A 25,870-nucleotide genomic window follows, 5' to 3' on the forward strand; every position below is an offset into this window, starting at 1 on the left:
GAACTGGCCTCTCACAATAAATGTCCATATACAATTTTAAATGAAGAACAAATGCACTAATAATCAGCGCACTCTCTCCTGTCACCCTCTCTGCTGTGTTTCTTCCCCATGCAGTCTGTGATTGGGAAACTGGAAAGTGCTGACTCTGCATTTTAACAGCCCCCCTCCTCCTCCTCTTCCTCTTCCTTCAGGAGTTAAATGTCAGTCAAAATGTTCTGCAGTGGCTTCTGGGAAGCAGAAGGAGGAGGAGCTGCTGCAGAGGCTCCACTATAGTGGAAGATTTTGAAGGTGAGAGTCAGAAAATAACCGAGTCACCCTCACAGTTTTTTGATTTTGATTATCAATGTTTGCAGGTCATGATTGGACAGGATGCTGGAAGAACGGCTTGGGCTGGAGCCGCCCACCCCATGCAGCTAGTGGGTCTTAGTGATGGATGTCTCCACATCTGTTTCAGGTGACGCCAAGGGTGGGACTTTAGGAACTGGAGAATGATCCTCTTTAGGGGTGGGGCTTTTTTCCTTGGGGGTGGGGCTCTTCTCTTTGGGGGCGGAGCTCCTCTCTTTGGGGGAGGGTTTTTTCTCCGCTGAGGCAGCAATGCTTGGTTTGACATCATCAGGCGTGTGCTCGTTGGGGATCAGAGGAGCTGTGGTTTTCTGTAGCAAATACAGCAACGTTAGTGGATGACAAAACCAGAAACCCAAATTCATCCCTTGCCCCTTAAGTTGTAGACATTTAAGGGAAGGAGTGTTAAATACTTTTTGTTACACAAGAGGACAAAAATGCTGGGCTATCTAGCCTTTCAGGCTGAGATCATCCAAAACTATCTTAAAGCATTTTTAACATGTTTGGCTTCATTGTTATAGTCAAACATTAAGAAATTATGGAGTTGCCAAATAAGGTGGCACGCTCACATACTAGTATACCTGAGTACACTGATGCATGCATCTGGAAAAATTTAAGTTAAAAAGAAATATTTTGGGTGTTATTTATTTAGAGAGTATTTCAGAGTTTGTATGAACATGATTTTATCATTTTGTGGATTCTACCTGTCCCATGGTTACTTTCAAACAGGACAGAAAAAAATATTCACTCTTTTAGTTCACAAAGTCTAACTTTTTGAGAGTATTGTACATTCAAACTGTTGGTACGTTTACTAACTATTCAGTTAACAAGCAGGAAATGAATTATTTTGCTCATCATCTTATACATACACACTAATTCAACAATTAAAATAATATTAGCTCACTCTGAATTAATCAAAATGTTCTTAGAAAAATGCTGAATCTACCACAAGCACTGAGGTATTTGTACATTTTAACCCACTGGAAATGAGAAAATACCTTGATTTAGATTACAATAGAAGATCAGGCTCACAAGCAAAGTGAAGCTGAAATATTACAAATTAACTCACAGTTACCCTGAACAGAGGCGATAGAAGCCTGTTATTTCACAGCACCAACATTTACTTTTGCATACACTGTTTATTGTTTGGTCTGCATTCCTTACTTGGAATCCTGCAATCGCGCAGGTGTGTGTGTGTGTGTGTGTGTGTGTGTGCGCGTGCGTGCGTGCGTGTGTGTGTGTGTGTGTGTGTGTGCGTGCGCGCACTAACCGTGGTTTGTGGTACTGAATTGTTAAAGGAGAAGGGAGGTTCACTTCCTGCAGAGACAGGTGAATCCTCCTGCATCAGCCCGCGTCTGTCTAAGACGCTGAAGGACAAGAGGAGACAATCGATCACTACATTTAAGTTGCTCATTGCTGAGCAGAAGACAAGTGAACTCTAAAATGTGATCTATCAAAGGTCTGATTCAGGATCCATGGCTAACAGCAAGAGAAGCATCAACAAAGCAGTTTTGCATCAACACAAAGGTAAACTGATCAGTTAGAAACTGCACAAGTGCTCACCTCGGGTATGTCGGCCCGCACAGAACCTCACAGCAGTTTTTGATTATGTTCTTGTGGCTATAAGGGTTCTGGACTCTGTTTTTTCCTGACCAGGACCCTTTAATCTGGACAAAACAAAAGGGAACACAACACTCATTAACAGGCCTTACGCCAAACCCGCCCAAAACATCCTGCTAAGTCACCCAGTTCATTCTGCTCATACTTTATTTAAAGAGCAAGTCACCCCTTACAAGAAGCTCCCACTTCACTCCCACTTCATGTTTGAAAAATGCAACAAATGCTGTTGCCTAGCAGACCAAGAGGGTGGAGCCTCTAACAAATACACACACTCACGACATTGTGACATCATAATGTACCAGTTTACATCATAGCATACCTCTTAGCCAATAGCGGTGGCAGATTTAAATTCAAATGCAGTGCAGAGTTTTTACCTGACAACGGCACAACACTGAGAGTTTCAGGCAGAAAAAAAATAAATTTTAACTAAAATGCATTAAAGTGCAAAACTATTGACTACACGTGTCTGCAGCACGATTAGACACGTATTTCTATAGTTTATCAGAAAAAAATAGTTGATTTGGGGGTGACTTGCTCTTTAAAAGCTTGTTTCCATTTTTAGATGTTTTCCAACAGGCTTGGGTTTGACCTACTAAAACTTATCTTGTCGGGATTTAATGATTCCTGATTTGATGGGAACTGGGTGCGCTGGCAGGGACGAACAAGGAGAGAACTGAAAGAATAAAACCGCTTTAGAAATCTATTAACAATTCTCAGGATCTAGCAAAGGATTTACCCAAAATTAAAGGAATTTTAGAACACATTGCGGACACCTCGATTTTCTCCATTTCTTCTCAAATGCCTTTAAGAATAATTTTACTCTGAGTTAAGGTCATAAATAATAAGTAGAAACAGAATTTACATATCCTACAGGACTGATGCGCTAACAGCTAGTCCAAACACAGCTTTGATCTGTCTTCCTTTGCATTTGTGGGGTAACCGGAGGTCAAGTCAGGCAAAAGTTTTATATTGTGGTGCAATAACCATGCAAAACAAACGTTTTGCCTAGCTGTTAGCTCATCAGTCCAGAAGAGTATTGGGTGTTACGGTAGTGCCGTTACTTTTATCAGTAAACATTAATTTAATGAGGTACTTTTTAAAAAGGTAACACTGTTACCGTTACCCACCCATGTGTCTGTTTCCAACTGTCAGTGCCACCGGGACATTTTAGGACATGAACCAGTCGAAACGTGATGGCGGCAGCTAGCGTTTCTCCCCTGCTATGCGAAATTTCCTCAGTGGGTTTGAAGGCAAGGATGGAATCCAGATGCTTGCCTTCAAACCATAACATTTTGATGAAGGTAAACAAAGTAACAAAACAATGCAAGAAAATCAAGACTGAAATCCAGACTAATGACTGAATTGAGAAAAACATCTCTAACGTGAACTGAATGACCCTCCAACAAAACAAAAGCTTTGATCTCTATGCTGAATATGTAGGTCATCAGCCTGCAGAAGGCATCTTAGCACTGCACTTCTCAGTAGGACTGACACTTGCATGTGTACCTATGAGAAGCCAGAGCAGCTACAACACTCACAGGACTGCACCCCCATTACTTCCCTAGCTTACTGCTCTCCTCTTTCTTTCTCACGTTTGCTACAACAGCCTAACCCTGCAGGTATCGATGCATCTATTAATAGGCTGATCAGAGACGCTGAAACGACTGTGGGCAACAAACACACTGAAGGTGTAAAGCAATGCCTTGTTCCAGATTAAATGAAAGCAAAAACGAGGTCAGCCATCTCACTGGAAAGAAGGGAACTATAAATTAATCATTATGACAAAAGTGCACACTTCTTTTGCTTCAGATGCTACTGGCTCAAAGCACCGCTACCACCACCAGAGCTTGTGTAGTCAGATCTAAGCTTGTAAAGGTCCAAGTAATGTATACATGCATACATGGACAGCAGTTGTGTGTGTGTGTGTGTGTGTGTGTGTGTGTGTGTGTGTGTGTGTGTGTGTGTGTGTGTGTGTGTGTGTTTCTGAAGCTTGTCACTAAATAATCTGAAAACATCAAATCCATTTTGTTTCCTCATGTCGGTCTCAGAAGCTTCTGAATGCAGCCGACACACTGAGAAACGAAAACCAGATGGACCGTTTGGATCGGTCAATATTTTCAATAAGAACAGAAGCTTTTCATGTGTATTTTTAGATTATTAGATAGCATGTCTGAGATTTCTAAGTGCCGCTTTTAGCTTTCTGCAGACAATAGTTAGTAATGTCTCAGACTGTAAGCAGAATTAAACTGCAGCCAGATTTTTATCTAAATAATTGAGATAAAAGAAAACACGAGAACAGTAACACAGTAATTATTTTAGGGAATATGTGGTTCTTGTAGTTTTTACCACTCCATTCCCTTCAGTTTACAACAGCCTTGTTTAACAAGCCACATCTTTGTGTCCTTCAGTGCTAATGAAGACAGCACTGTTGTCACAGTAACCGATCTGTGGTCAAAGGAAAAGCAGCATTTGTGTGCGTTTGTCTTTCCAGCGACATGAAGCCAAGGTTTTTGATTGGTACATTTAAATCCTTATCTAGTAAATTTTCACAAAAACAAGACTATAACTTCAACACATCTACGTCTTTAACATTTGAACTGTTAACATACAGAAGGACGATTTGATTTCTGCCATTAAGCAGTTTGGTTCCATCTGTATAGTTTCATTAAGACAGACGGGAACTTTGTGTTGTTGAAAATTTCAAAAGCTAAGAAGTCACTACTCCTAAATGGATGAATAGTAGTAGTAGTAGCCTTTATTGCAGACTCATGGTCCAAAAAATACATAGAAAAATATACAAAGGTGACTTTAAAAAGAAAACAACAAACTCGTTCAAAGAAGAACAGTATCCTACAAGAGACAATCATACCAGTGCTTCCATAAATCAGCGGTGTAGCGTACAGCACTATATCTGGTATTAGTCAGAGTTAGGATGACACTGCTCTTAGACATATTAAGACTGCATATAAATGTATACATAAAATTTCTTAAAACAGCTTTCTATGTGCTGACCCCGGCAGAAACAAACAGTTCGCTAGCACTAGTCCATGTGGGCTTTTTTACCAGAAGTCTTAATGCATCGTTGTAAGCCACCTGCAGTCTCTGGATACTAGCTGTTTTATAGTTCCACCATAAATGTGCTGTGTACAATGAGGTACAGTAAGCTCTAAACAAGTTAAGTTTGACGTTAACAGAACAATATCCAAATTTACGACACAGTACATTAGCTTGTGCATATAACATTCGGCACTGACGATAAATGTCCTCATCATCTGACAGGTTGTCTGTCAACATATGACCCAGATATTTCACTTCATTTGAAACACTTAAAATAGAGCCAGATAGCATGAAGTCAGGAAATCTGATCCATTTGTCCTCTTTAGTTCGACAGATCATGATTATACTTTTTGCAGGATTAAATTCAACATCATGCTGTTCACCAGACTCAGGGCACACATTAAGAAGCTCCTGAAGACCAGCTGAACTTGGGTTAAATACCACTATGTCATCAGCATACATCGGATGATTTATTACTGTACCTCCTGCCATACAGCCAGTTCTACACTGAATTAACTGTTTAGACAGATCGTTCATAAGAAAATTAAACAAGGATGCTCCCTTGTCTTACTTCGTAACAGACCTGAAAAGGTGCAGATACACAGTTGGCCCACTTGACCAGCAAGGTCTGGTTTGTATACCAATATGACAAACATCTAACTATGTACTTAGGCACACCAGCTTTCCACAGTTTATAAAATAATTTTCTGTGGTTCACACAATCGAAAGCCTTGGAGGCATCTAAAAACACATAAAAACAGTTGAATTTTTGTTTTGGTAGCTACTTGATAGCTCCTTTAGAACACATATGCACATGCCAGTGCCATGTTTAGGCTTAAATCCAAATTGGTTGTCAGTACACTGTATCAATTTGTCCAATCTTGTCAGTAGTATTTGTTCAAAAACTTTAGAAAGAATGCTTGCAAGAGCAATGGGCCTGTAATTATCTGAGCTGCCTACTTTCCCTGATTTGTTCTTCAGCACAGGAACCAAAAGAACGTTCATCATGGAGCCTGGAATAAAACCATGAAACATAAAGGCAGTGAAGTATAAGACAAGACGGGAGGCTAACCTCAAACTTGCAAATTTAAGAAGTTCAGCAGAGATCAGATCCAATCCTGTAGTCTTGCCTACAAACACATTTTTAATTGCTTGATGAACCTCCTGAGTGTCAATATAGTATTTACATCAACATTATCAACCTGGAAAGGTTCACTTGGCACACAAGTAAACAGTTTACTGTAGTGCTGTAGCCAGAGCTCTGCAATCATATCTGACCCAGAGACACCATCTACCGTACAGGGGAGTGAGGGTTTACAGTTATTAACCATTTTTATCTTTTTCCAAAATGCTTTGTTATCCTTGCCTAAGAGTTTCTTAGCCATGGAATCTTCCCTCATTTTTTGCTCATTCTTCTTAATGAATCTTATAGCATATTTCTAGGAGCTATTTCAACCAAGGTTATTTAATCTTTTCCACAGTCCCTTTGATGCAGTGCCAGAGTGCATGAAACAGCCTCAAGGTCATGCATTCACTTCTAAACTGTTTACATTCCAGCAATGAAGACAGAAAATGAAGACTGCTTTCTTTTATTAAAAGCCAAAGAACTCTATTTTCAATAAAAGCTAATCAAAACAACTGTTAGTCAATAATAACCAAGTGACCGATCTGTGAAATCACAATATTATGATTAATATGTTTTAATAAGTAAATGACTTATTCTAGTCACTCGACACGCTGATTCATTAAGGTAAATAATCACAACACATTGCTGTTGCTGACCCAATCAGAATCTTCCCCGTCTGAAGCGTGGCAAGACTCTGTGGTGTTTATTTAATCTGTCAGCTTTGATTCGTACAGAATCATAAACATCCAGATTAATAAAACAGTCCAATGCCAATTTCAAGTTCAGTATTCAACAAGATCTCAAGATCCCCTGAAGTTCACCGCATGCTAAGTGGAGTATGGCAAGGCCATCCATACTCTTCTTTTTAAGCCAAGAACTGCCAAGCTGGGAACACCTGTCATTATCAGCAAACAATGGTTCCTTCAGAATAAAAGCTGAACCCGCTGACCCAAGGAGGGTCCCTTTTTGACGCTGTGAAACACCTGTCGCTTTTTACCTGGAGACTATCCAAAGACTGGGTTGTCGTGCTGTGACGCTGTTTCATCGGCTCCGGTACCAGAGGAGGGTCCGTGGACCTGGCATCCGGATCTGTACGGAAGTCTCACTGAAGGGTATGTGGATGCGACACAAATGGTGTCTCATGTTCTTTTGAACACAGTTCAAACGTTGATCAGTTAGGAGCAAAACATCATCTCCCACTCAGACTCGCTTCTCCGGAAACAGAGGTTCTGAACTGACATCGTACCAACACACACTCCACCTCACATTTCATTCCAACAACATCCATCATTAGAGAGTTAGTCTTGTTAAATTGTTTAAAATTAATTTTAGTAATAAAATTTCTTAATGTTTGAAAGTCTCTCTCTCTTCTCTTGTCTCTCAGTTCATGCAAAGTGTTTATTTAATTTCCCTGTAATAAAAATAACCAATCTTCTGATACTACTCCTTGAACCGTCACCTTATCGTGGTGGAGGAGTTTGAGTGCCCTAATGATCCTAGGAGCTATGTTGTCTGGGGCACTTTGTGCCCCTGGTAGGGTCTCCCAAGACAAATTGGTCTTAGGTCAAGGGTGAGACAAAGAACAGTTCAGAGGATCTTTCATGGAGGTAAAGTCAAAGAGTCGGAGTACCCGGCCCGGAGGGTTACCAGGGTCCCACCCTGGAGCCAGGCCTGGGGCTGGGGCCCGTGAGCGAGCACCTGGTGGCTGGGCTTTCGCCCATGGGGCCCGGCCGGGCCCAGCCCTAACCGGATACATAGGCTCATCCAACTGTGGACCCACCACCCGCAGGAGGAACATGAAGGGTCTGGTGCAATGTGGATCGGGTGGCAGACCAAGGCGGGAGCCTTGGCGGTCCTATCCCCGGACAAGAAAAGTGGTTTTTGGGACATGGAACATCACCTTGCTGGCGCGGAAGGAGCAGGAGCTTGTGGCAGAGGTTGAGCGGTACTGGCTAGATATAGTCGGACTCACCTCGACACATAGCATTGGCTCTGGAACCCAAGTCCTTGAGAGGGGTTGGACACTCTCCTTTGCTGGAGTTGCTCCGGGTGAGAGGCGGAGGGCTGGGTTTGGATTTTGTTAGCCCCAAGACTCTCTGCCTGTGTGTTGGGGTTTACCCCGGGGGACGAGAGGGTAGCTTCCCTGCGCCTTCGGGTCGGGGAAAGGGTCCTGACTGTTGTTTGTGCTTATGGGCCAAATATCAGTTCAGAGTACCCACCCTTTCTGGAGTCCCTGGGACGAGTGCTAGATAGTGCTCCATCAGGGGACTCCATTGTTCTGCTGGGGGACTTCAATACTCACATGGGCAATGACAGCTTGACCTAGAGGGGTGTGATTGGGAGGAACGGCCCACCTGATCTGAACTCGAGTGGTGTTTCGTTATTGGACTTCTGTGCAAGCCGCAGTTTGGCAATAACGAAGACCATGTTCCAACATAAAGATGCCCATCGGTACACTTGGTACCAGGGCAGCCTAGGTCGCAGGTCGATGATAGACTTTGTAGTCATATCATCTGACCTGCGGCCGTATGTTTTGGACACCCGAGTGAAGAGAGGAGTGGAGCTGTCAACTGATCACCACCTGGTGGTGAGTTGGATCTGACGGCAGGGGAAGATGCCACGTAGAACTGGCAGACCCAAATGCATAGTGAGGGTCTGCTGGGAACGCCTGGAAGGAAAACCTGTTAAGACGGTCTTCAACTCCCACCCCCGGCAGAGCTTTGACCACGTCCCGAGAGCAGTGGGGGACATTGACTCCGAGTGGGTCTTGTTCCACTCTGCGATTGTTGAGGTGGCTGTTGCTAGCTGTGGTTGCAAGGTGGCCGGTGCCAGTCGTGGTGCCAACCCCCGTACCCGCTGGTGGACACCAGAGGTTCGGGGAGCCATCAGGCTGAAGAAGGAGGCCTACAGGGCGTGGCTGGTCTGTGGGTCTCCGGATGCAGCAGACAGGTGCTGGAAAGCCAAGCGGGGTGCAGCAGTGGCAGTTGCCGAGGCAAAATCTTGGGCGTGGGAGGAGTTTGGTGAGGCCATGGAGAAAGACTATCGATCAGCTCCAAAGAGGTTCTGGCAAACTGTCCGGCGCCTCAGGAGAGGAAGGCAGCAACTCGCTCACACTGTTTACAGTGGGGATGGGGAGCTGCTGACATCAACTGAGGCTATAGTCGGACGGTGGAAGGAATATTTTGAGGAGCTCCTCAATCCCACCTATGGGCATTCCGAGGAGGAACCAGAGCAGGGAGACCTGGGGATGGACTGTCAAATCTTGGGGGCAGAAGTTGCTGAGGTAGTCAAACAACTACACAGCGGTGGAGCCCCGGGGGCGGATGAGGTTCGTCCTGGGTATCTCAAGGCTTTGGATGTTGTAGGGCTGTCATGGTTGACACGTCTCTGCAACATTGCGTGGTCATCGGGGACAGTTCCTTTGGAGTGGCAGACCGGGGTGGTGGTCCCCATCTTTAAGAAGCAAGTCAATTCAATTCAATTCAATTTTATTTATATAGCGCCAAATCACGACAAGAGTGGTCTCAAGGCACTTCACATAATAAACATTCCAATTCAGGTCAGTTCATTAAGCCAATCAGAAATAATGTTTCCTATATAAGGAACCCAGCAAATTGCATCAAGTCACTGACTAGTGTCAGTGACTTTACAGCAATCCTCATACTAAGCAAGCATAAAGCAACAGTGGAGAGGAAAACTCCCTTTTAACAGGAAGAAACCTCCAGAGAATCCTGGCTCAGTATAAGCAGCCATCCTTCCCCAACTCAATGGGGATCGAGAAGACAGAGCAGGCACGCACGCACGCACGCACGCACACATACACATACACAGGGCTGGACTGGGACAAAAATTCAGCCCGGGCATTTTGACTGGAGACCGGCCCATCACCTGTTTTTTTTGGAAAAGACATTAAGCCTTACGCTGTTTCTGACACACACCAACGTACACTTTCTTATTGGTAGTATTTATGTATCAATCTAATAAACGTAAACCTACACCATCCTTCCTATCCTGGTATTCTAAAAAGTAGGGTTGGGGGTAACTGATTATTTTTAAAATGATTATTCTGACGATTATTTTATCGAATAGTCGACTATTCTAATGACTATTTAGATGATTAATCTAGCGATTACTTTTCTATTGCACAATTACTAAAAACCAAAAAATTCTCAAATAAATTCCTCCAAAAAATTGATAAGTTGTTACTGTAAGAGAATAAACACTACAGGCCTTCCATTTTGTATAACACTGCTTTTATTGTGTTGCGGTTGTTTATGTTCTGGTGACGTGTAGAACTTGGGAGTGCAGGCTGCTGCCTGAGAGGTGGTTGGAGACGGAGTGTCTCCATGCTGCTTTGTTTTGTTCACTTATGTGCATGAGGCAAGTGGTGTTACGACCCTTCCTGGGGAGTCACGTGTTTCTCCTATTTTAACTGTAAATCCTTCTAGCTGTTATATTTATAACAAGAAACAGATATTCGGACGGAATATTTTCATGTTTATTCGAATATGATTGTGGAACACACCCAGCACCATAATAAATGAAGTAATGTTTATGCCAATTTAAGCCTTTATGGGTGACCAGGACTCTGTGATAAATTTTTGGCAAGGGAAATTATCATTTGTTGCCATTTTTGAGGTGTTTATGAATGTGGAAGACACCCAGCATCCTGTGATGGCACTAATAACATCAAGAGATAATAAATAAGGTAATATTTAGGTCAATTTAACCCTTTACACGTAACCAGGACACTGTAATCAATTTTTGGCAAGGGAAATGATCATTTGTTGCCATTTTTGAGGTGTTTATGAATGTGAAAGACACCCAGCATCCTGTGATGGCACTAATAACATCAAGAGATAATAAATAAAGTAATATTTAGGTAAATGTAACCCTTTACAGGTGACCAGGACACTGTAATCAATTTTTGGCAAGGGAAATTATTTTCTTTTTTTTTTCTTTTTTTCTGTGCCATTTTTGGGGTGTTTATGATGATACAGTAGGCAGTATGAGTACAGTAACATCAACAGATAAAACATAAAACCCTTATTTGGTCAATTTTAGCCTCCATGAAAATCTTAGCAATTCGATCACTTTTTGGCAAGTAAAATGCCATTTTAGTTGTCTACAATTAAATCATCAATAAAGAATTTAAAGATATTTTGAGGCATTTCTTATAGGTTAACGGGAGGGTGTAGTCTATTTGGCAAGTGACAATCTTAATTTTATGTGCTGAAGTGCTTTTATCTTGTTACTTTTAAATAGAGCAACGTAATGAATAGCAACCTACACAGTGTCATTAAAGCCAAAGCTTGATCATTTTAAATACTTTTTTTCAAGTAAAAATGTGCCCCAAACTAGTTAACTGTGGCTCCATGTCAAGTAGATTAAAGAAAGGAAGGGGAAAAAAATTAAATAGCTGGAGAATTGTTTATTTCCATTTATACAACGTTTACATTCAATACAGGGTGCCATTTTACATTGTTTATTTATTTTTTTAGTATCAAGGCTGTAACATAAAGAAAGCCAGTTCTTATCACAAAGTTTGTGGCACAAACCATCTTTCAATCGCAAATATTGCAAAAATGATTAATATATCCTCATTGTGAACGTTTAAGACAAATAGCAACACTTAAAACAACTTCCGAACTGGAAAAACTAATGTGGCAAGGTGCAGAAACGAGTGCCGGGCGGGATTCGATCCCCAGACTCCCGAGTGAGAGTCATACGCTCTAACCAGTCAGCCAAAGGGGCATCTCATTACCCAAGCAGCCAGGGCACATCATCAATCGGGACATTGTGGATGCTCACCACACTGCCACATCTTCCTCCCTCTTTCCACAAGCACGTCCTCGTGATCCCGCGCAGGGTGCCACAAACACTGCCACACTAATATCCGCGATAAACATCTGTTTAAGTACCGGAAGAGGTTATCTTTGCTTTCTGAATGTCCATATTGCTAGATATGCTGAGTTTTAGGGCGAAATCCTGGGGAATTTTGTCTAGAAATGCAATTACCTAACCGTGCGCGATCCCGCGGTGGCTAATCATTTTTTGGCAGCAAGTCAATTTATGGCACAACACCGGCTCGGGTTTCTCCTCCTCCTCCCTCTTTTCTTCTCCAACCTGTCGCTGGGCTGAGGCTCCATCACTTCCTAAATTGATTTTACTTGAACCTTCACTACCAAACAACTGAGATTTTAACACATGTGCCAGCATCCGCCTGAAGGGCCAGTTTCTTTTTTAGTCGAATTTTCTCCGCTCCTCCTTTCCGTTTTTTGTTCTCCATTTAGTAAAGCTCGTCTGTCTGTTTACTGAGATTCACAAACAACTGGCGGGTGCATCAGACCTCTGGCTATTGGTCCAGCCCAGAGTGTATTATTACCAATTGGCCAATCCACCAACTTTTACGAGGCGTCGCGTGGGGCGGCGCGGACAAGTTGTCCGCAACAACTAGAAGCCAGCAAAAAAAAAAAAAAAAAAACAGACACCGGCCCATAAAAGATGAAAGGGTCGGCCCAGCGGGCAGTTGCCCGCTATGCCCTATGGTCAGTCCAGCGCTGCACATACACACACATACACACAAAGACAAACTAATGTGTCTATAGTTATATTGTGATTTCTTAGTAAATATTCTATTTGGTGAGAGATAAACTTTATTGTATTTATCCTAGTGGATCTATAATTAAACGGAAAAACTAGTAGTAGTACATCCAACGTCAAGGAAAGCAGTTATTATCAGGAGAGGGAGAATGTTTAAGTGGTTAGCAGCAGTGTGCTAGACGATAGCCCCCTCCATGAGGCCACAACAGCTCAGCAGAACATCAATGTAGCAATGTGGTTTTCGTCCTGGCCGTGGAACTGTGGACCAGCTCTATACCCTTGCAAGGGTGATGGAGGGGGCATGGGAGTTCGCCCAACCAATCCACATGTGTTTTGTGGATTTGGAGAAGGCTTATGACCGTGTCCCCAGGGGCACCCTGTGGGGGACGCTCCAGGAGTATGGGGTGGGTGGCTTTCTGTTAAGGGCCATTCAGTCCCTTTACCAGAGGAGCGTGAGTTTGGTCCGCATAGCTGGTAGTAAGTTGGACCTGTTCCCGGTGAGGGGTGGACTCCGCCAGGGTTGCCCTTTGTCACCGGTTCTGTTCATTACCTTTATGGGCAGAATTTCTAGGTGCAGCCGTGTTGTGGAGTGTGTCGAGTTTGGTGGCAGAAGAATCTCGTCTCTGCTTTTTGCGGATGACGTGGTCCTCCTAGCTTCATCCAGCTCTGACCTTCAGCTCTTGCTGGGTAGGTTCGCGGCCGAGTGTGAAGCGGCTGGGATGAGGATCAGCATCTCCAAATCTGAGGCCATGGTTCTCGACCGGAAAAGGGTGGCTTGCCAACTCCGGGTCGGGGGAGAGGTCCTACCTCAAGTGGAGTAGTTTAATAAAGTGTTCAGCTGGCTATCTTTGTAAGTGCATTTTTTTGTGCTCTAATGACTTTAACGTGAGTATTTTTGAAAATATGACATCACACAAAAACTACAAAGTGGGCCAAAAATATTTTTATGCCTATTTGTGACACTCCAAGGCTGTGACAACTTACCCACAAAAAAGGTCATCTGGACATAACACACAAAAAATGATTTGATTTTTTTCATTTTTTGTACAGTTTTCAAACTTCGGGTTTTGCTAATAAACCTGGCAATAAAGGGGTTAAAACTGAGAAACACACACATATTTTATTTTATTTTGTTAGGGCTGAAGTCAAGGATGAAATTCATGTAAAAAAATTGGGACTTATGAAATATTATATAATATTTCTATGGGAAGCTTTCTAAGTGCATTTTTTTTGTGCTCTAATGACTTTAACGTGAGTATTTTCGAAAATATGACATCACACAAAAACTACAAAGTGGGCCAAACATATTTTTATGCCTATTTGTGACACTCCAAGGCTGTGACAACTTACCCGCAAAAAAGGTCATCTGGACATAACACACAAAAAATGATTTGATTTTTTCATTTTTTGTACAGTTTTCAAACTTCGGGTTTTGATAATAAACCTGGCAATAAAGGGGTTAAATCTGAGAAACACACACATATTTTATTTTATTTTGTTAGGGCTGAAGTCAAGGATGAAATTTATGTAAAAAAATTGGGACTTATGAAATATTATATAATATTTCTATGGGAAGCTTTCTAAGTGCATTTTTTTGTGCTCTAATGACTTTAACGTTAGAAAATTTAAACGTTGGGTAAGGGTTAAGCAACTCTGGGTCTTGTTCACGAGTGAGGGTAAAAGGGATCGGGAGATTGACAGGCGGATTGGTTCAGCATCTGCAGTGATGCGGACGCTGAGCCGATCTGTCGTGGTGAAGAGGGAGCTGAGCCAGAAAGCCAGGCTCTCGATTTACCGGTCGATCCACGTCCCAATCCTCACCTATGGTCATGAGCTTTGGGTAATGACCGAAAGAACGAGATCGCTGATACAAGCGGCCGAAATGAGTTTCCTCCGTAGGGCGGCCGGGCTCAGCCTTAGAGATAGGGAGAGGAGCTCGGACATTCGGGAGGGACTCAGAGTAGAACCGCTGCTCCTCCGGATCGAAAGGAGCCAGTTGAGGTGGTTCTGGCATCTGGTCAGGATGCCTCCTGGACGCCTCCCCGGGCAGGTGTTTCGGGCATGTCCTGCCGGCAGGAGGCCCCCGGGTCTACCCAGGACACGTTGGAGAGGTTACATCTCCAATCTGGTCTGGGAACACCTTGGGGTCCTGCCGGAGGAGCTGGTGGAGAAGGCCGGGGAGAGGACGGTCTGGAGCTCCCTAGTTGGGATGCTGCCCCCACGACCCGGACCCGGATAAGCGGAGGAAGACAACGACGACAACGACAATCTTCTGATTTAAATAACCCAGTGTCCATTAGATGGGATCCATACTCGATATGGATCTTTAATGTCTATGGCCATTAATTAAATTGTAACTCTTTAACACTACAGTATTTTGCATTTGTCAGCTTTTTATTTTCAAATATAGGACCATATCTGGTTTTGCCTGCAAGGGCCCAGGAAGTAGTGGCTTAACGAGCACCAGCATGACTTTGAGACACATATGTATTCCAACCAGGCATAATTTTACTTCTCGTTCTGCTTTGAGTGAAACACTGGCTTGCATCAAGTAACGCTTGGACTAGGTCACAGTACATAGAGTTTATATCTGTTTTGTGCTCAGTGTTGGAGCAGTTAGCATCTGTGCACATAACTGCTTCTCTTCTTAATTTGATGCTGCATAACATTTGATCAGTGCAATCATAATAGGACACCAGATCTTCTGATGAGAGAGAAGACCAGTCAAAGTATTCCTTATTAGGACTCTTTACATAATTTCCTGTAGCAGGTATATAATCAAATCTAATTATGATTTCAACAGGGATATGATCCATACTGGACATATTGTATAAGATATTCATGTGTGTCAGAGCAGCATGAGCATCTGCTGTAGTGATACAATGGTCCAACCAGGACGTGGTATGCCAGGCTTCATTTATATATGTGTAGCTCTCCGCTGGCAGGAGCTCTCCACTGGATAATTTTAAATGAAAATCAGTAGAAAAATTGATCAGATGCTTAGCAAAAGCAGAGTTTTTATCAGAGATATCTGCATTCAAATCACCAATAACATAGACAGTAGTAGATGTTTCATTTTGTAAAAAGGAGCTAATAAAAGCAAGCTTACCGTAAATCCTCTAATACAGGCCCCGGCCTGTATTTTGCCCCATTCCCATCTGTACCGGGTCGGCCCGGGCCGGGCAGCGTAGATTGTTTACATATCTGGGTGGCCTGGAATTTTCCCGGGCCAACCAAGGCTCATTCTCAGCCCTCTTCTCGAGGGGGTCTGCTTCAGGCCGACCAGGGCCAACACACCCACTGCTGACAGCAAATTCACACCTTCCATTAGAGCAAGCCTCTGATTGGTGGGTAGAATCAGCCCACATGGGCTTAAGACATGCTCAATTCATTATCATTCATTATCATTCATTATCATGCTGATTACCCAGAAGCTGAAAGTGTCTCTGACTGCATTCCTTGCATACCTAAGCAAGGATGTGTGGAATCAACCGGGCCAGGCTGGGGCCGACTGGGGCTACCCGGCCTGGGCCGACCCGGTACAGATGGGAATGGCCCAAAATGCTCAAGCTCATCAAGCTCCAGGCCTTTATTGGAAGGAGGGCCAGTATTAGAGGCAGGCCTCTATTTCTATTTGAGCAAAGTGAACTAATGGTTTGTTGGAGTTTTTGACAATTAATATTGAGCCCACATTTTCAAAGTTAAACACATTTCTTTTAACAACGGTAGTTTCTGCTTCAGCCATCTCCCCCCTCCCCCTGTGCAGCGACCGCAAACTCACTGATGCACCTGCAGACTCTCTGAGTTCCTGCTGCTCTAAACATTAAAATAATTATTTCATTTTCTGTTCCTCACTTCTGATTACCTTCAATTGTGTCTGTTTGTTGCAACCAGCAGGTACAAAAACTAACTTGTTTTTATTTGACTATTTTTCTGTCCTGTCTGTTTATTATCTTCCTGCATCTCCTCTCAATCCTAAAGAGAAACTGCTACCTGGGTTCATATATATTCACCTTATGGGTTACCTTTGAACTGCAGTTCTAAAAGATCTACCGACCGCAAAAACAGCAGAGTGCTCGCTGCTTGCCGGCCACATCAGTGATCGGTGCGTCACCGGATGACAAGTTGATGCGCCCCGCTCCACAGCAAAACGCATCAGGCGCAAATAAAAGACAGAAAACATCAAAGGAAATGAACCGACATGAACGATCGTGTGTTAAATAATTTGGCAACACCTGATTGTTACTGTGGCCATGCTCAGGAGGCAGATTACCGACCGCAAAAACAGGGGAGTGCTCCCTGCTTGCCGGCCGCATCAGTGATCAGTGCGTCGGAGGACAAGGTGATGCGCCCCGCTCCACAGCAGCGAAACACATCAGGCGCAAATAAAAGACAGAAAACATTAAAGGAAATGAACCGACATGAACGATCGCGTGTCAGTACCGACGCTCTGGCAGAGCGCGTTGCCCCCCCCGAGCACAGGAGCTTGTCACCTGCTGACAGCAGGCTGCTGTCTTTTCCGAGGGCTGCATCTTGCCGGTCATTATCACGTGACAGCGACTAGTCGATGACAGGCATAAAAAGTCACTATAGTGAAGTCGACTAGTTCATACAACCCCTATTGCTCCCCAGTGTTCTGCAGCGCACGTTCTCTTTGAACTTGATATCAAATTTTAGCCTCCTCTTCATCTCCGCACGGTCAAAGTTACCCTCGCGGTCTATCACTCGCAAATCAAAAGTGAGACGATGACACAACCGCCCTCGTACTTGCTTGTTACCACATTCCACCTGGCCACAATAAGAGACCGGCCATTATTCACCTCCGCCGACTCCGACACCGGCCAAAATTGGAGACCCGGCCTTTAATTGAATACCGGCCTGTATTAGAGGATTTACGGTATTTAAATATTTGTCCTCAATCTGTATGCATTCATATGGAGCATACACATTTAAAATGATAAAATATTTGCCATTCTGTTTTATTTTAACTGCAATACAACAGTCTAACAACATTTATCAATGAGTCCAGACTATTTCCACAGGATAGCCACGCCTCCTGGTATCCTTCCTCTTTTAATTCCCAAACTGAAGTCAGAAGTCAGAATAGTTATTAGCTGCTAATAAACTGACTTTTGGTATCTGAGTCCACTAAACAACATCCAAAACAAGTACAGCAGTAGCTCAGAAGGTAGAGCAGATTGTCCAGTGTTACACCCCTCTGTGGGCTCAGCTAGGGTACACTGGAGTAACTGGAAGGTTGTAGCTTCAATCCCATCTCCCACCTGGGAGTGCTGCTGTTGTGTCCTTGGGCAAGACACCTAACCCACCGCGCCTGCTGGTGGTGGTCGAAGGGACCGATGGTGTCAGTGTTTGGCAGTCTCACTTCCATTAGTGTGCCCCAGGTAGCTCATCAACACCAGCGTGTGTGGGAATGGGTGGATGACTGGTGGTGTTGTGAAGCGCTTTGGGGGGTCATATAACCCTAAGAAGGCGCTATACAAATGCAGGCCATTTACCATTTAACAAAAGTTATGCTCTGGGCTAAAACCAACACAACTACATTTGTTTCTAGTTCAGGGAAAAACTCGTTTTTTTGCATTAAAGGTTTCCAAAGACCTACATGGCTCAAAAGGATAGCTGTTAAAATTGCTTGATAAGATAAACAGATGGCAATAGGATAGAGCGATTAAAGAAATAAAAGAGGTGCTTCACAAGATCAACTATTTTAAAATTAAAAATTATTTTTTAAATGATTTAAAATTATAATTAAAATGAGAAAATTGTGATTAAAAAATGTACGAAAGGGGAAAGAGAAAATTAATAGGAAAGGCAGAATTGGTAGCTAGAGGAGAATAATGAGAAACTGGTGATGAAGGTCACACTAAAGCCAGCTTGAACAAGTGAGTTTTCAGCTGCTTTTTAAAGGAGACCACTGAGTCCTCTGATCTCATGAATGTCTCATGATGATGAGAGAGAGGGCTAGAATGCTAAATAGCTAGAATGAGATGCAATGGATGGATGGATGGATGGATGCATAAAATGAGCGCCTTGAATGGCAGCTCTCGTGGTCTCCCTGGATGTGTAACCCTGGTCAGGTTGTACTGCGGAGTCAAATTTCTGTGCTTCGGGATGCTGGAGCACTGACAATAAAGCTGATTGTGATTCTGTATTTTTTCACCATCAATAAACATTAAGCCATATATGGAGCAGGTTGTACGGTGAAAAATCTGAATTCATCCCAGCACTCAAAGCTGGACACACAAGAACATGTTCTATAAAACAGGAAGGGCCTCATCTGTGAAGGAAGTAAGCTATTGTTTACTTATAAATAACTATCTAGTCAGACATCTCTAGAAACACTAACAGCACACAAGTCAAAGTTCCCCTCACAGGTTGCAGTAAAACAGAAGCGCTTTTAGTGGTTGCAACAACCTTTGTAGTGTAAAAGTGAAGCAACTCATTATCTTTTCCAAATATTTCCCATCAGCCCTCATCATTAGAGAGCTATGGTTACTCCAAAAATAACGCCAGGTACACACTCCATCAAGCCTTCAATGGTCACGGTTTGTTAATGCCATCCGCCATTAAGCCAAAAACAAGATGGAGACCACATTTGATATCACTATTTGATGTCATATATGACGTTGTTCCTCTCCGCTGCCGAGATTAAAGCCATGAAAAACACACCGTTGCACTTCTGGAACGATGCATGGAGTAAATAGGCTGTTAGGTCACATGTATAGATGTGATCTACATGGATAAGAAATTGCATCTCTGCAATATACTTTTATTTTGAGAATTCCCAGACATTTTACACTGAAACCTTGTGTGACTTCCTGTCCAGCCCTGTGGTAATTGTGGAAATTGCTCCATCCTAGAATTGGCTCTCGGCAAAAATAGAACCCAACCATATTTTTATCAGTGCGATGTGGAAAATCGCTTCTGGGAAGCACCTGAAAAGTTCTGCACCGTGGCCGGTTTGGATCGACCCCGTAGGCTATAATGGATTCTATCTGAAGCAGCGATATTCCGCTGCCGTTCTGCACTGCTGATGCCTCCAGTGTGGACTAAGCTTAAGGATGAAAGCTGAAAATAGAATAAACTGTATTGTTCATTCTGGGTTTTTTTTCTCCTTTCTCGACATTAGCAACACCAAGTGACACTTCTGAAGAAGACAAAAGGTAAATAAAAATGTTGATCTGTTGTTTTGAAAGAAAAATGAAAAGTGTAAACTAGATCACCCTTGGGAGTTGGAGTTGTTTCTCACTTAGCAATTGTAAATAAACCAAGATGAAGCAGATTCCTTACAGTAGAGTGAACTATGTTTGTCCGAAACACTTCATAGATCCTGATCTTTTGATTTTTTATGAGCTAATCTAGTGTCATAGTTCAATTCATGATGTTTCCTGATGAAAAAATCTGTCCTGTTTTTTTCAATTTTTTCTCATTTTATTTTAAATCCCTCAACACAAAATGGTTAAAACATGCATTGTTTTCAAAAGCAGCACTCACATCTTCGTTGGTGGTCTGGTTGAGGGAGATCAGGTACGTGTGGAAGCCGGTCAGCCCCACCACCGACCACAGCGTGAAGAAACACACCAGCACCTCCAGCACAGTGAGTTCCAGTTAAGAAAACAGCAGCACGTGTTCTCCATGTGAGTCATGGACGTTGATTAAACAGTGAACAGAAGGTGACGGTTAAACAGAAGCAAACTATGAATAAAGACGAGAACGTCGGTGGAAGGACAGAGATGAGGAGATTTTATGGTCTGTACTGGATACAGCTGCATTGGATTCACTCTAATTAAATGTGCAAAGAAGTACTTTCTATATCCAACACTAAACAGTTTTTTGATAAATGCTGACAGATTTACTTTAAAAAAAAAAAAAGCTGTATAGCAGTATAGCAGTGCTGTAATAAACTATAAAGTATGTGGATCTAACAGGAGCCTATTTGTTTTGTCTCCATTCAGTGATTTGCAATTGTTTAAAAAAAGCCTTTATTAAATACAAATGTGATAAATGGGCCAAACTGTTGAAAATGCATTGTTTAGTTAAGCGTCAGCAGTTTGGGCTTCATGGTACGGGGGCAGGCTTAGCAAAAAAAAGACATTTGCGTACTTTATGACACAGGACAAGGTAAAACTTTCACTTTTACAGATAAAAAAATTAAACATAATTCCTGAAAGGGATACATATCTGGATAACTGCTTTAACTCTTCAATAATTTTGCATGTTGGAGCAAGCAAAAACAAGAGTTTAGGAACAGGATTGTTGTGGGCTTTTGTTGTGTGACCTTTAAAGAGACAATGTGTAGTTTTTACCATTGATCTCTAGAAATATCCATCAAAATGTTGTTGAAAATGAATTAAATGATGCCCAGTTGTTTGAAAAGAAAGGCGGCTTTGTAACATATAACTATAAAAATTGTGTCTAAAATACATGGGAGCGGGTCTAAGGCCCAATACTCGCACTTCCACCACACTTGCTGGGTGACATCATATTAGACGCCATGTTTCCTTCTACGGGAGCCCGTGAGGACAAAATGCATTTACTGATTTGTAACAAGCGGTTGCAAAATTTTCACCATTCATAAACGTTTTACACATTTACCTCATCACTTGTTGCCACTGATGTAAGGGAGTCTGATGTGCTTGTCTTTTTGCTAGAGGTTGCGCTCCTAGGGATTTTTGACCCTAATGGGCATCCATTAATGAGGTCTACTCCAACATCTAAATACTGCTTGCTTGCAACAATTAAGCTATGTACTGCCCCCTATCGCCAGGGAAAATACACTTTGTCACTTTAAAATGGGAGACCAGAGAGTTTTTACAAGTTACAAGTAGTTTGGGTCAGGATGGATGATGAGGCTCACAAATTTGCATTTAAAGGATATGTTCCAGGTGTTTCCTTCAAGGTATTCAAAAAGCCTTTATCCACAGAGCCTGTGCACAAAAGCGTATAGGGAAAAAAATTAAACACTTTACCTGAACATCACACATTATCAACAAGCTGTTGATTAAAAATAAACTTCTTCTCATGTTAGACTAGAACTCACAAACTACATGGTGAGGATGACTCAGCACTTTGTGAAGCATATCATGCTGGAAGCCACAGTTTCAGCACACAAACACGCATTTGCATACTGATCCTGAGCTGCAGTTGAGCCTTTGTGCCTCAGCTGGTCCTTCCAGTTTCTCTACATTTTAAAGCCCTGCAAGAGTAGCTAAAGACGAGACACTCACGCATCACCACGTGGACGATGTCGAAAGCAAAGATGTAAATGGTGAGCAGGGAGAGGGTCAGGGTGAACAGGTAGAAGTATCTGTAGTTCCTCTTTCCCACACAGTTTCCCACCCATGGACAGTGGTGATCAAAACGGTCTGAAAGACAAGAGCGTGAACTATAAATATTCAAACAAGTAAATTTTTAGAAGTAAAATGTGTTAAAAATACACAGCTTCTGTAAAAGCTGATGTCTAAATATAGAGATCCCTTCTTGTTTATTTATCCTATCATTTGGAGCAAATCCAGAAGCAGGAAGCATGGCAGGGTCGGATGAACAACAGAGGTAAACATTTCCGTACGCTTCCCTCTACAGCGGTTACTGCTCAGATGGAGTTTCACAATAATGTACATTAAACATCAGGACAGCAAACACGAAAGGAAACAGCCTGGAGGCTTAAGAATAACATAAATCTATTACTTTTTAAAACCTGTACTCAAAATGCGGTTCCCGGAAAACTCAGCCCTTGATTTTTGGTAATTCAAAGTTATCCTGCAAAATAGTTTCCAACTAAGTGCAGTGACACCCTCCAAACCCTTTCATAGGAGGAGCCAGTTAAAATTTGAGTGGCACACCAAGTAGGTCCCTGAGGTAACTCTGGCAGCATTTAGCCTTTGGATGTAGATTGCATCCTTTTTAATCCTCCTGTCATAAAAAACAATGTGTATCCAAGACATTTACCTGAAATATTTTAAAAATGCAGTTGTTTAAACGGTTTCTATTACAACATTTATTGTTTTAGGATAGTAGAAGTTTTAATGCCTGAACCGCTCTTAACAAATGCATTCACAAAACTAATATTATTTATCAAGTTTTACTTTTATGTCTCAAATTAAAAAAGATGAATTTACAACTGAAACTTGAAAAATTAGAATATGGTGCAAAAGTGCATTTACGTCACTAATTCAACTTAAAAGGTGAAACTAATATATGTGATAGACTCATTACATGCAATGCCAAATATTTCAAGCCTTATTTGTTATAATTGTGATGATTACAGCTGTTAAAAAACACACATTCAAAATCTCAAGACAATTAGAATATTGTGAAAAAGTTCAATATTCTAGACTCAAAGTGTCAGCTAATGAACCGAGAACACCTGCAAATGGTTCCTGAGCCTAGATGGTCTCGCAGTCTTTTTTCAAGTTGCACTATGGTTTGTGTGAATATGAACATGATTTATTAAGTGGGAGCCAGTGGAATAGGCAGACATTTTTGGCCACTCCTTGGGGGGTGCCACTGACTAAATGGTGTAAGATTCATATAAGCAAACACTTCTGTGAGATCTAGTAACCTTTTCCTGTTTCTCCTGTCTCCAACATAAACCCTCAAATAGACATCTGATCTTAATGTGAAAACACAAGCTCTGCCTTTTCTCACTCACATTAGCATATTAGAGACGTAAGGATTTAGTTTATTTCCCAAAGAGCCTCTAATGTAAACGTTTCACGTAAAAAAAAACAGATGTGTTCAATTCAAAGAGTGTAAATTTGCATGTAAAGTTTTTGTATTCATTCAGATTCACATAAATATTAGACTTACATTCACTGAGCAGTGAATATTTGTTAGTAGGAAAACGACCAGACCCTCATAAAAAGAACAACTGAGTTTGAACGTGTGACTATTTTAAGTCTGATCTCCTGAGATAAACAGCAAAGTCAACTTTATAGGTGAAGGGCAGAAGGTAACCAAAGATCCTCTGCAACAAGAAGATGACTTACTCTTTACTCCAGTTGGATAAAGTTGTATTAGGATCTTCTGTGCAGTTTATGACTCAACTGTTCAAATTAGTAAGTACATCCAAAATTTTTTATCATCTTCGCATCATTTGTGTCCTTACTCAACCTCTGCTGATAGACGGCTGTGTTAACAGATTGTGTGACAGTCCGCTGCAAACAAAGTCAATCAATCAATCAAAGCTTTATTTATAAAACGCCTTCCGTCAGGAAGCCCAAGGTGCTGAACACGGTACATGAGAGAAACAGGTAGAAACATTAAAGTAGAAAACAAATGGGTAAAACAAGCGATAAAGAGACCGATGAACGCAGCCCTCTCCCTAGGCTGCCACCTTACCATGGTGGAGGGGTTTGAGTGTCCCAATGATCCTAGGAGCTAAGTTGTCTGAGGCTTTATGCCTCTGGTAGGGTTACCCATGGCAAACATGTCCTAGGTGAGGGATCAGACAAAGAGCAGCCCGAAGACCTCGTATGATGAATTATATAAATGGAAACCGTGCTCCCTCGCCCGGACGTAGGTCACCGGAGCCCCCCTCTGGAGCCAGGCCTAGAGGTGGGACAGGTTGGCGAGCGCCTGGTGGCCGGGCTTTCACCCATGGAACCCGGCCGGGCACAACCCGAAGAGGAAAGGTGGGTCCCTCTTCCCATGGGCTCACCACTCGTGGGAGGGGCCAAAGGGGTCAGGTGCAGTGTGTAATGGGTGGTAGTCAAGGGCTGGGACCTTGGCAGTCAGATCTTCGGCTAGAGAAGCTGGCTCTTGGCACATGGAATGTCACCTCTCTGGTGGGGAAGGAGCCTGAGTTGGTATGTGAGGTTAAGAGATTCCGACTAGATACAGTCGGACTCACCTCAACACATAGCTCTGGCTCTGGAACCAGTTTCCTTGAGAGGGGTTGGACAATCTACCACTCTGGAGTTGCTCCCACTGAAAGGCGCCGAGCAGGGGGTGGGCATACTAGTTGCCCCCCATCTTGGTGCCTGTACGTTGAGGTTTACCCCAGTGGGGGATGGGTTCTGACTGTGGTATGTGCTTATGCACCAAACTACAGTTCAGACTACCCACCCTTTTTGGAGACCTTGGAGGGTGTGCTGGAGAGTGCTCCTTCCAGTGACTCCCTTGTTCTGCTGGGGGACTTTAACGCTCACGTGGGCAATGACAGTGAGACGTGGAGAGGTGTGGTTGGGAAGAACGGCCCCCGATCTGAATTCGAGTGGTGTTTTGTTATTGGACTTCTGTGCCACTCATGGATTGTCCATAATGAACACCATGTTCAAACATAAAGGTGTGCATATGTGCTCTTGGCACCAGGATACCTTAGGCCGCAGCATGATGATCGACTTTGTTGTTGTTTCATCTGACCTGCGGCTGCATGTCTTGGACACTCGGGTGAAGAGAGGGGCGGAGCTGTCAACTGACCACTACCTGGTGGTGAGTTGGCTCAGATGGTGGGGGAGGATGCCGGTCAGACCAGGCAGGCCCAAACATATTGCAAGGGTCTGCTGGGAACATCTGGCAGAGTCTCCTGTCAGAAGGAGCTTCAATTCCCACCTCCGACAGAACTTCCAAAATGTTCCGGGGCAGGCGGGGCAACATTGAGTCTGAATGGACCCTATTCCGTGCTTCCATTGTTGAGGCGGCCGACCAGAGCTGTGGTCGCAGGATCGTCGGTGCCTGTCGTGGTGGCAACCCCCGAATCCGCTGGTGGACACCAGCAGTTAGGGATGCTGTCAAGCTGAAGTAAGAGTCCTATCAGGTCTTTTTGGCCTGTGGGACTCCAGAGGCAGCTGACGAGTACCGGCGGTCCAAGCAACGCGGTTCGGGTGGTCGCCGAGGCAAAAACCCGGGCATGGGAGGAGTTCGGTGAGACCATGGAGCAAGACTTCCATACAGCTTTGAGGAGATTCTGGTATACCATCCGGGGCCTCGGGGGGAAAACAGTGCACTACCAACACTATTTATAGTGGGGACGGTGTGCTGCTGACCTCTACTCAGGACGTTGTGGATCGGTGGGCAGAATACTTCAAAGACCTCCTCTATCCCACCAACACGTCTTCCAGTGAGGAAGCAGAGTCTGGGGACTTTGAGTAGGGCTCTCAAATC

The 25,870-nt window shown here is 43.1% G+C and overlaps 1 protein-coding gene across 1 annotated transcript in view; it reads right to left on the reverse strand.

Annotated features, from left to right (window-relative positions):
* Nucleotides 1-278: 278 nt before the first annotated feature.
* zdhhc9 (zinc finger DHHC-type palmitoyltransferase 9) overlaps nt 279-25,870 on the reverse strand; it is a 59,421-nt gene continuing 33,829 nt past the window's right edge. Inside the window, exons 4-9 of the mRNA XM_070550925.1 lie at nt 21,994-22,131; nt 21,645-21,693; nt 20,261-20,363; nt 1,906-2,009; nt 1,613-1,709; nt 279-653 (exon numbers count right to left, since the gene is read on the reverse strand). Coding sequence (XP_070407026.1) covers nt 414-653; nt 1,613-1,709; nt 1,906-2,009; nt 20,261-20,363; nt 21,645-21,693; nt 21,994-22,131 — 731 coding nt within the window. The 3' untranslated portion in view covers nt 279-413. The remainder of the gene's footprint in view (nt 654-1,612; nt 1,710-1,905; nt 2,010-20,260; nt 20,364-21,644; nt 21,694-21,993; nt 22,132-25,870) is intronic.

The sequence above is a fragment of the Nothobranchius furzeri genome, chromosome 1 (assembly GCF_043380555.1).
Source record: "Nothobranchius furzeri strain GRZ-AD chromosome 1, NfurGRZ-RIMD1, whole genome shotgun sequence".
NCBI classification, from domain to species: Eukaryota; Metazoa; Chordata; class Actinopteri; order Cyprinodontiformes; family Nothobranchiidae; genus Nothobranchius; species Nothobranchius furzeri.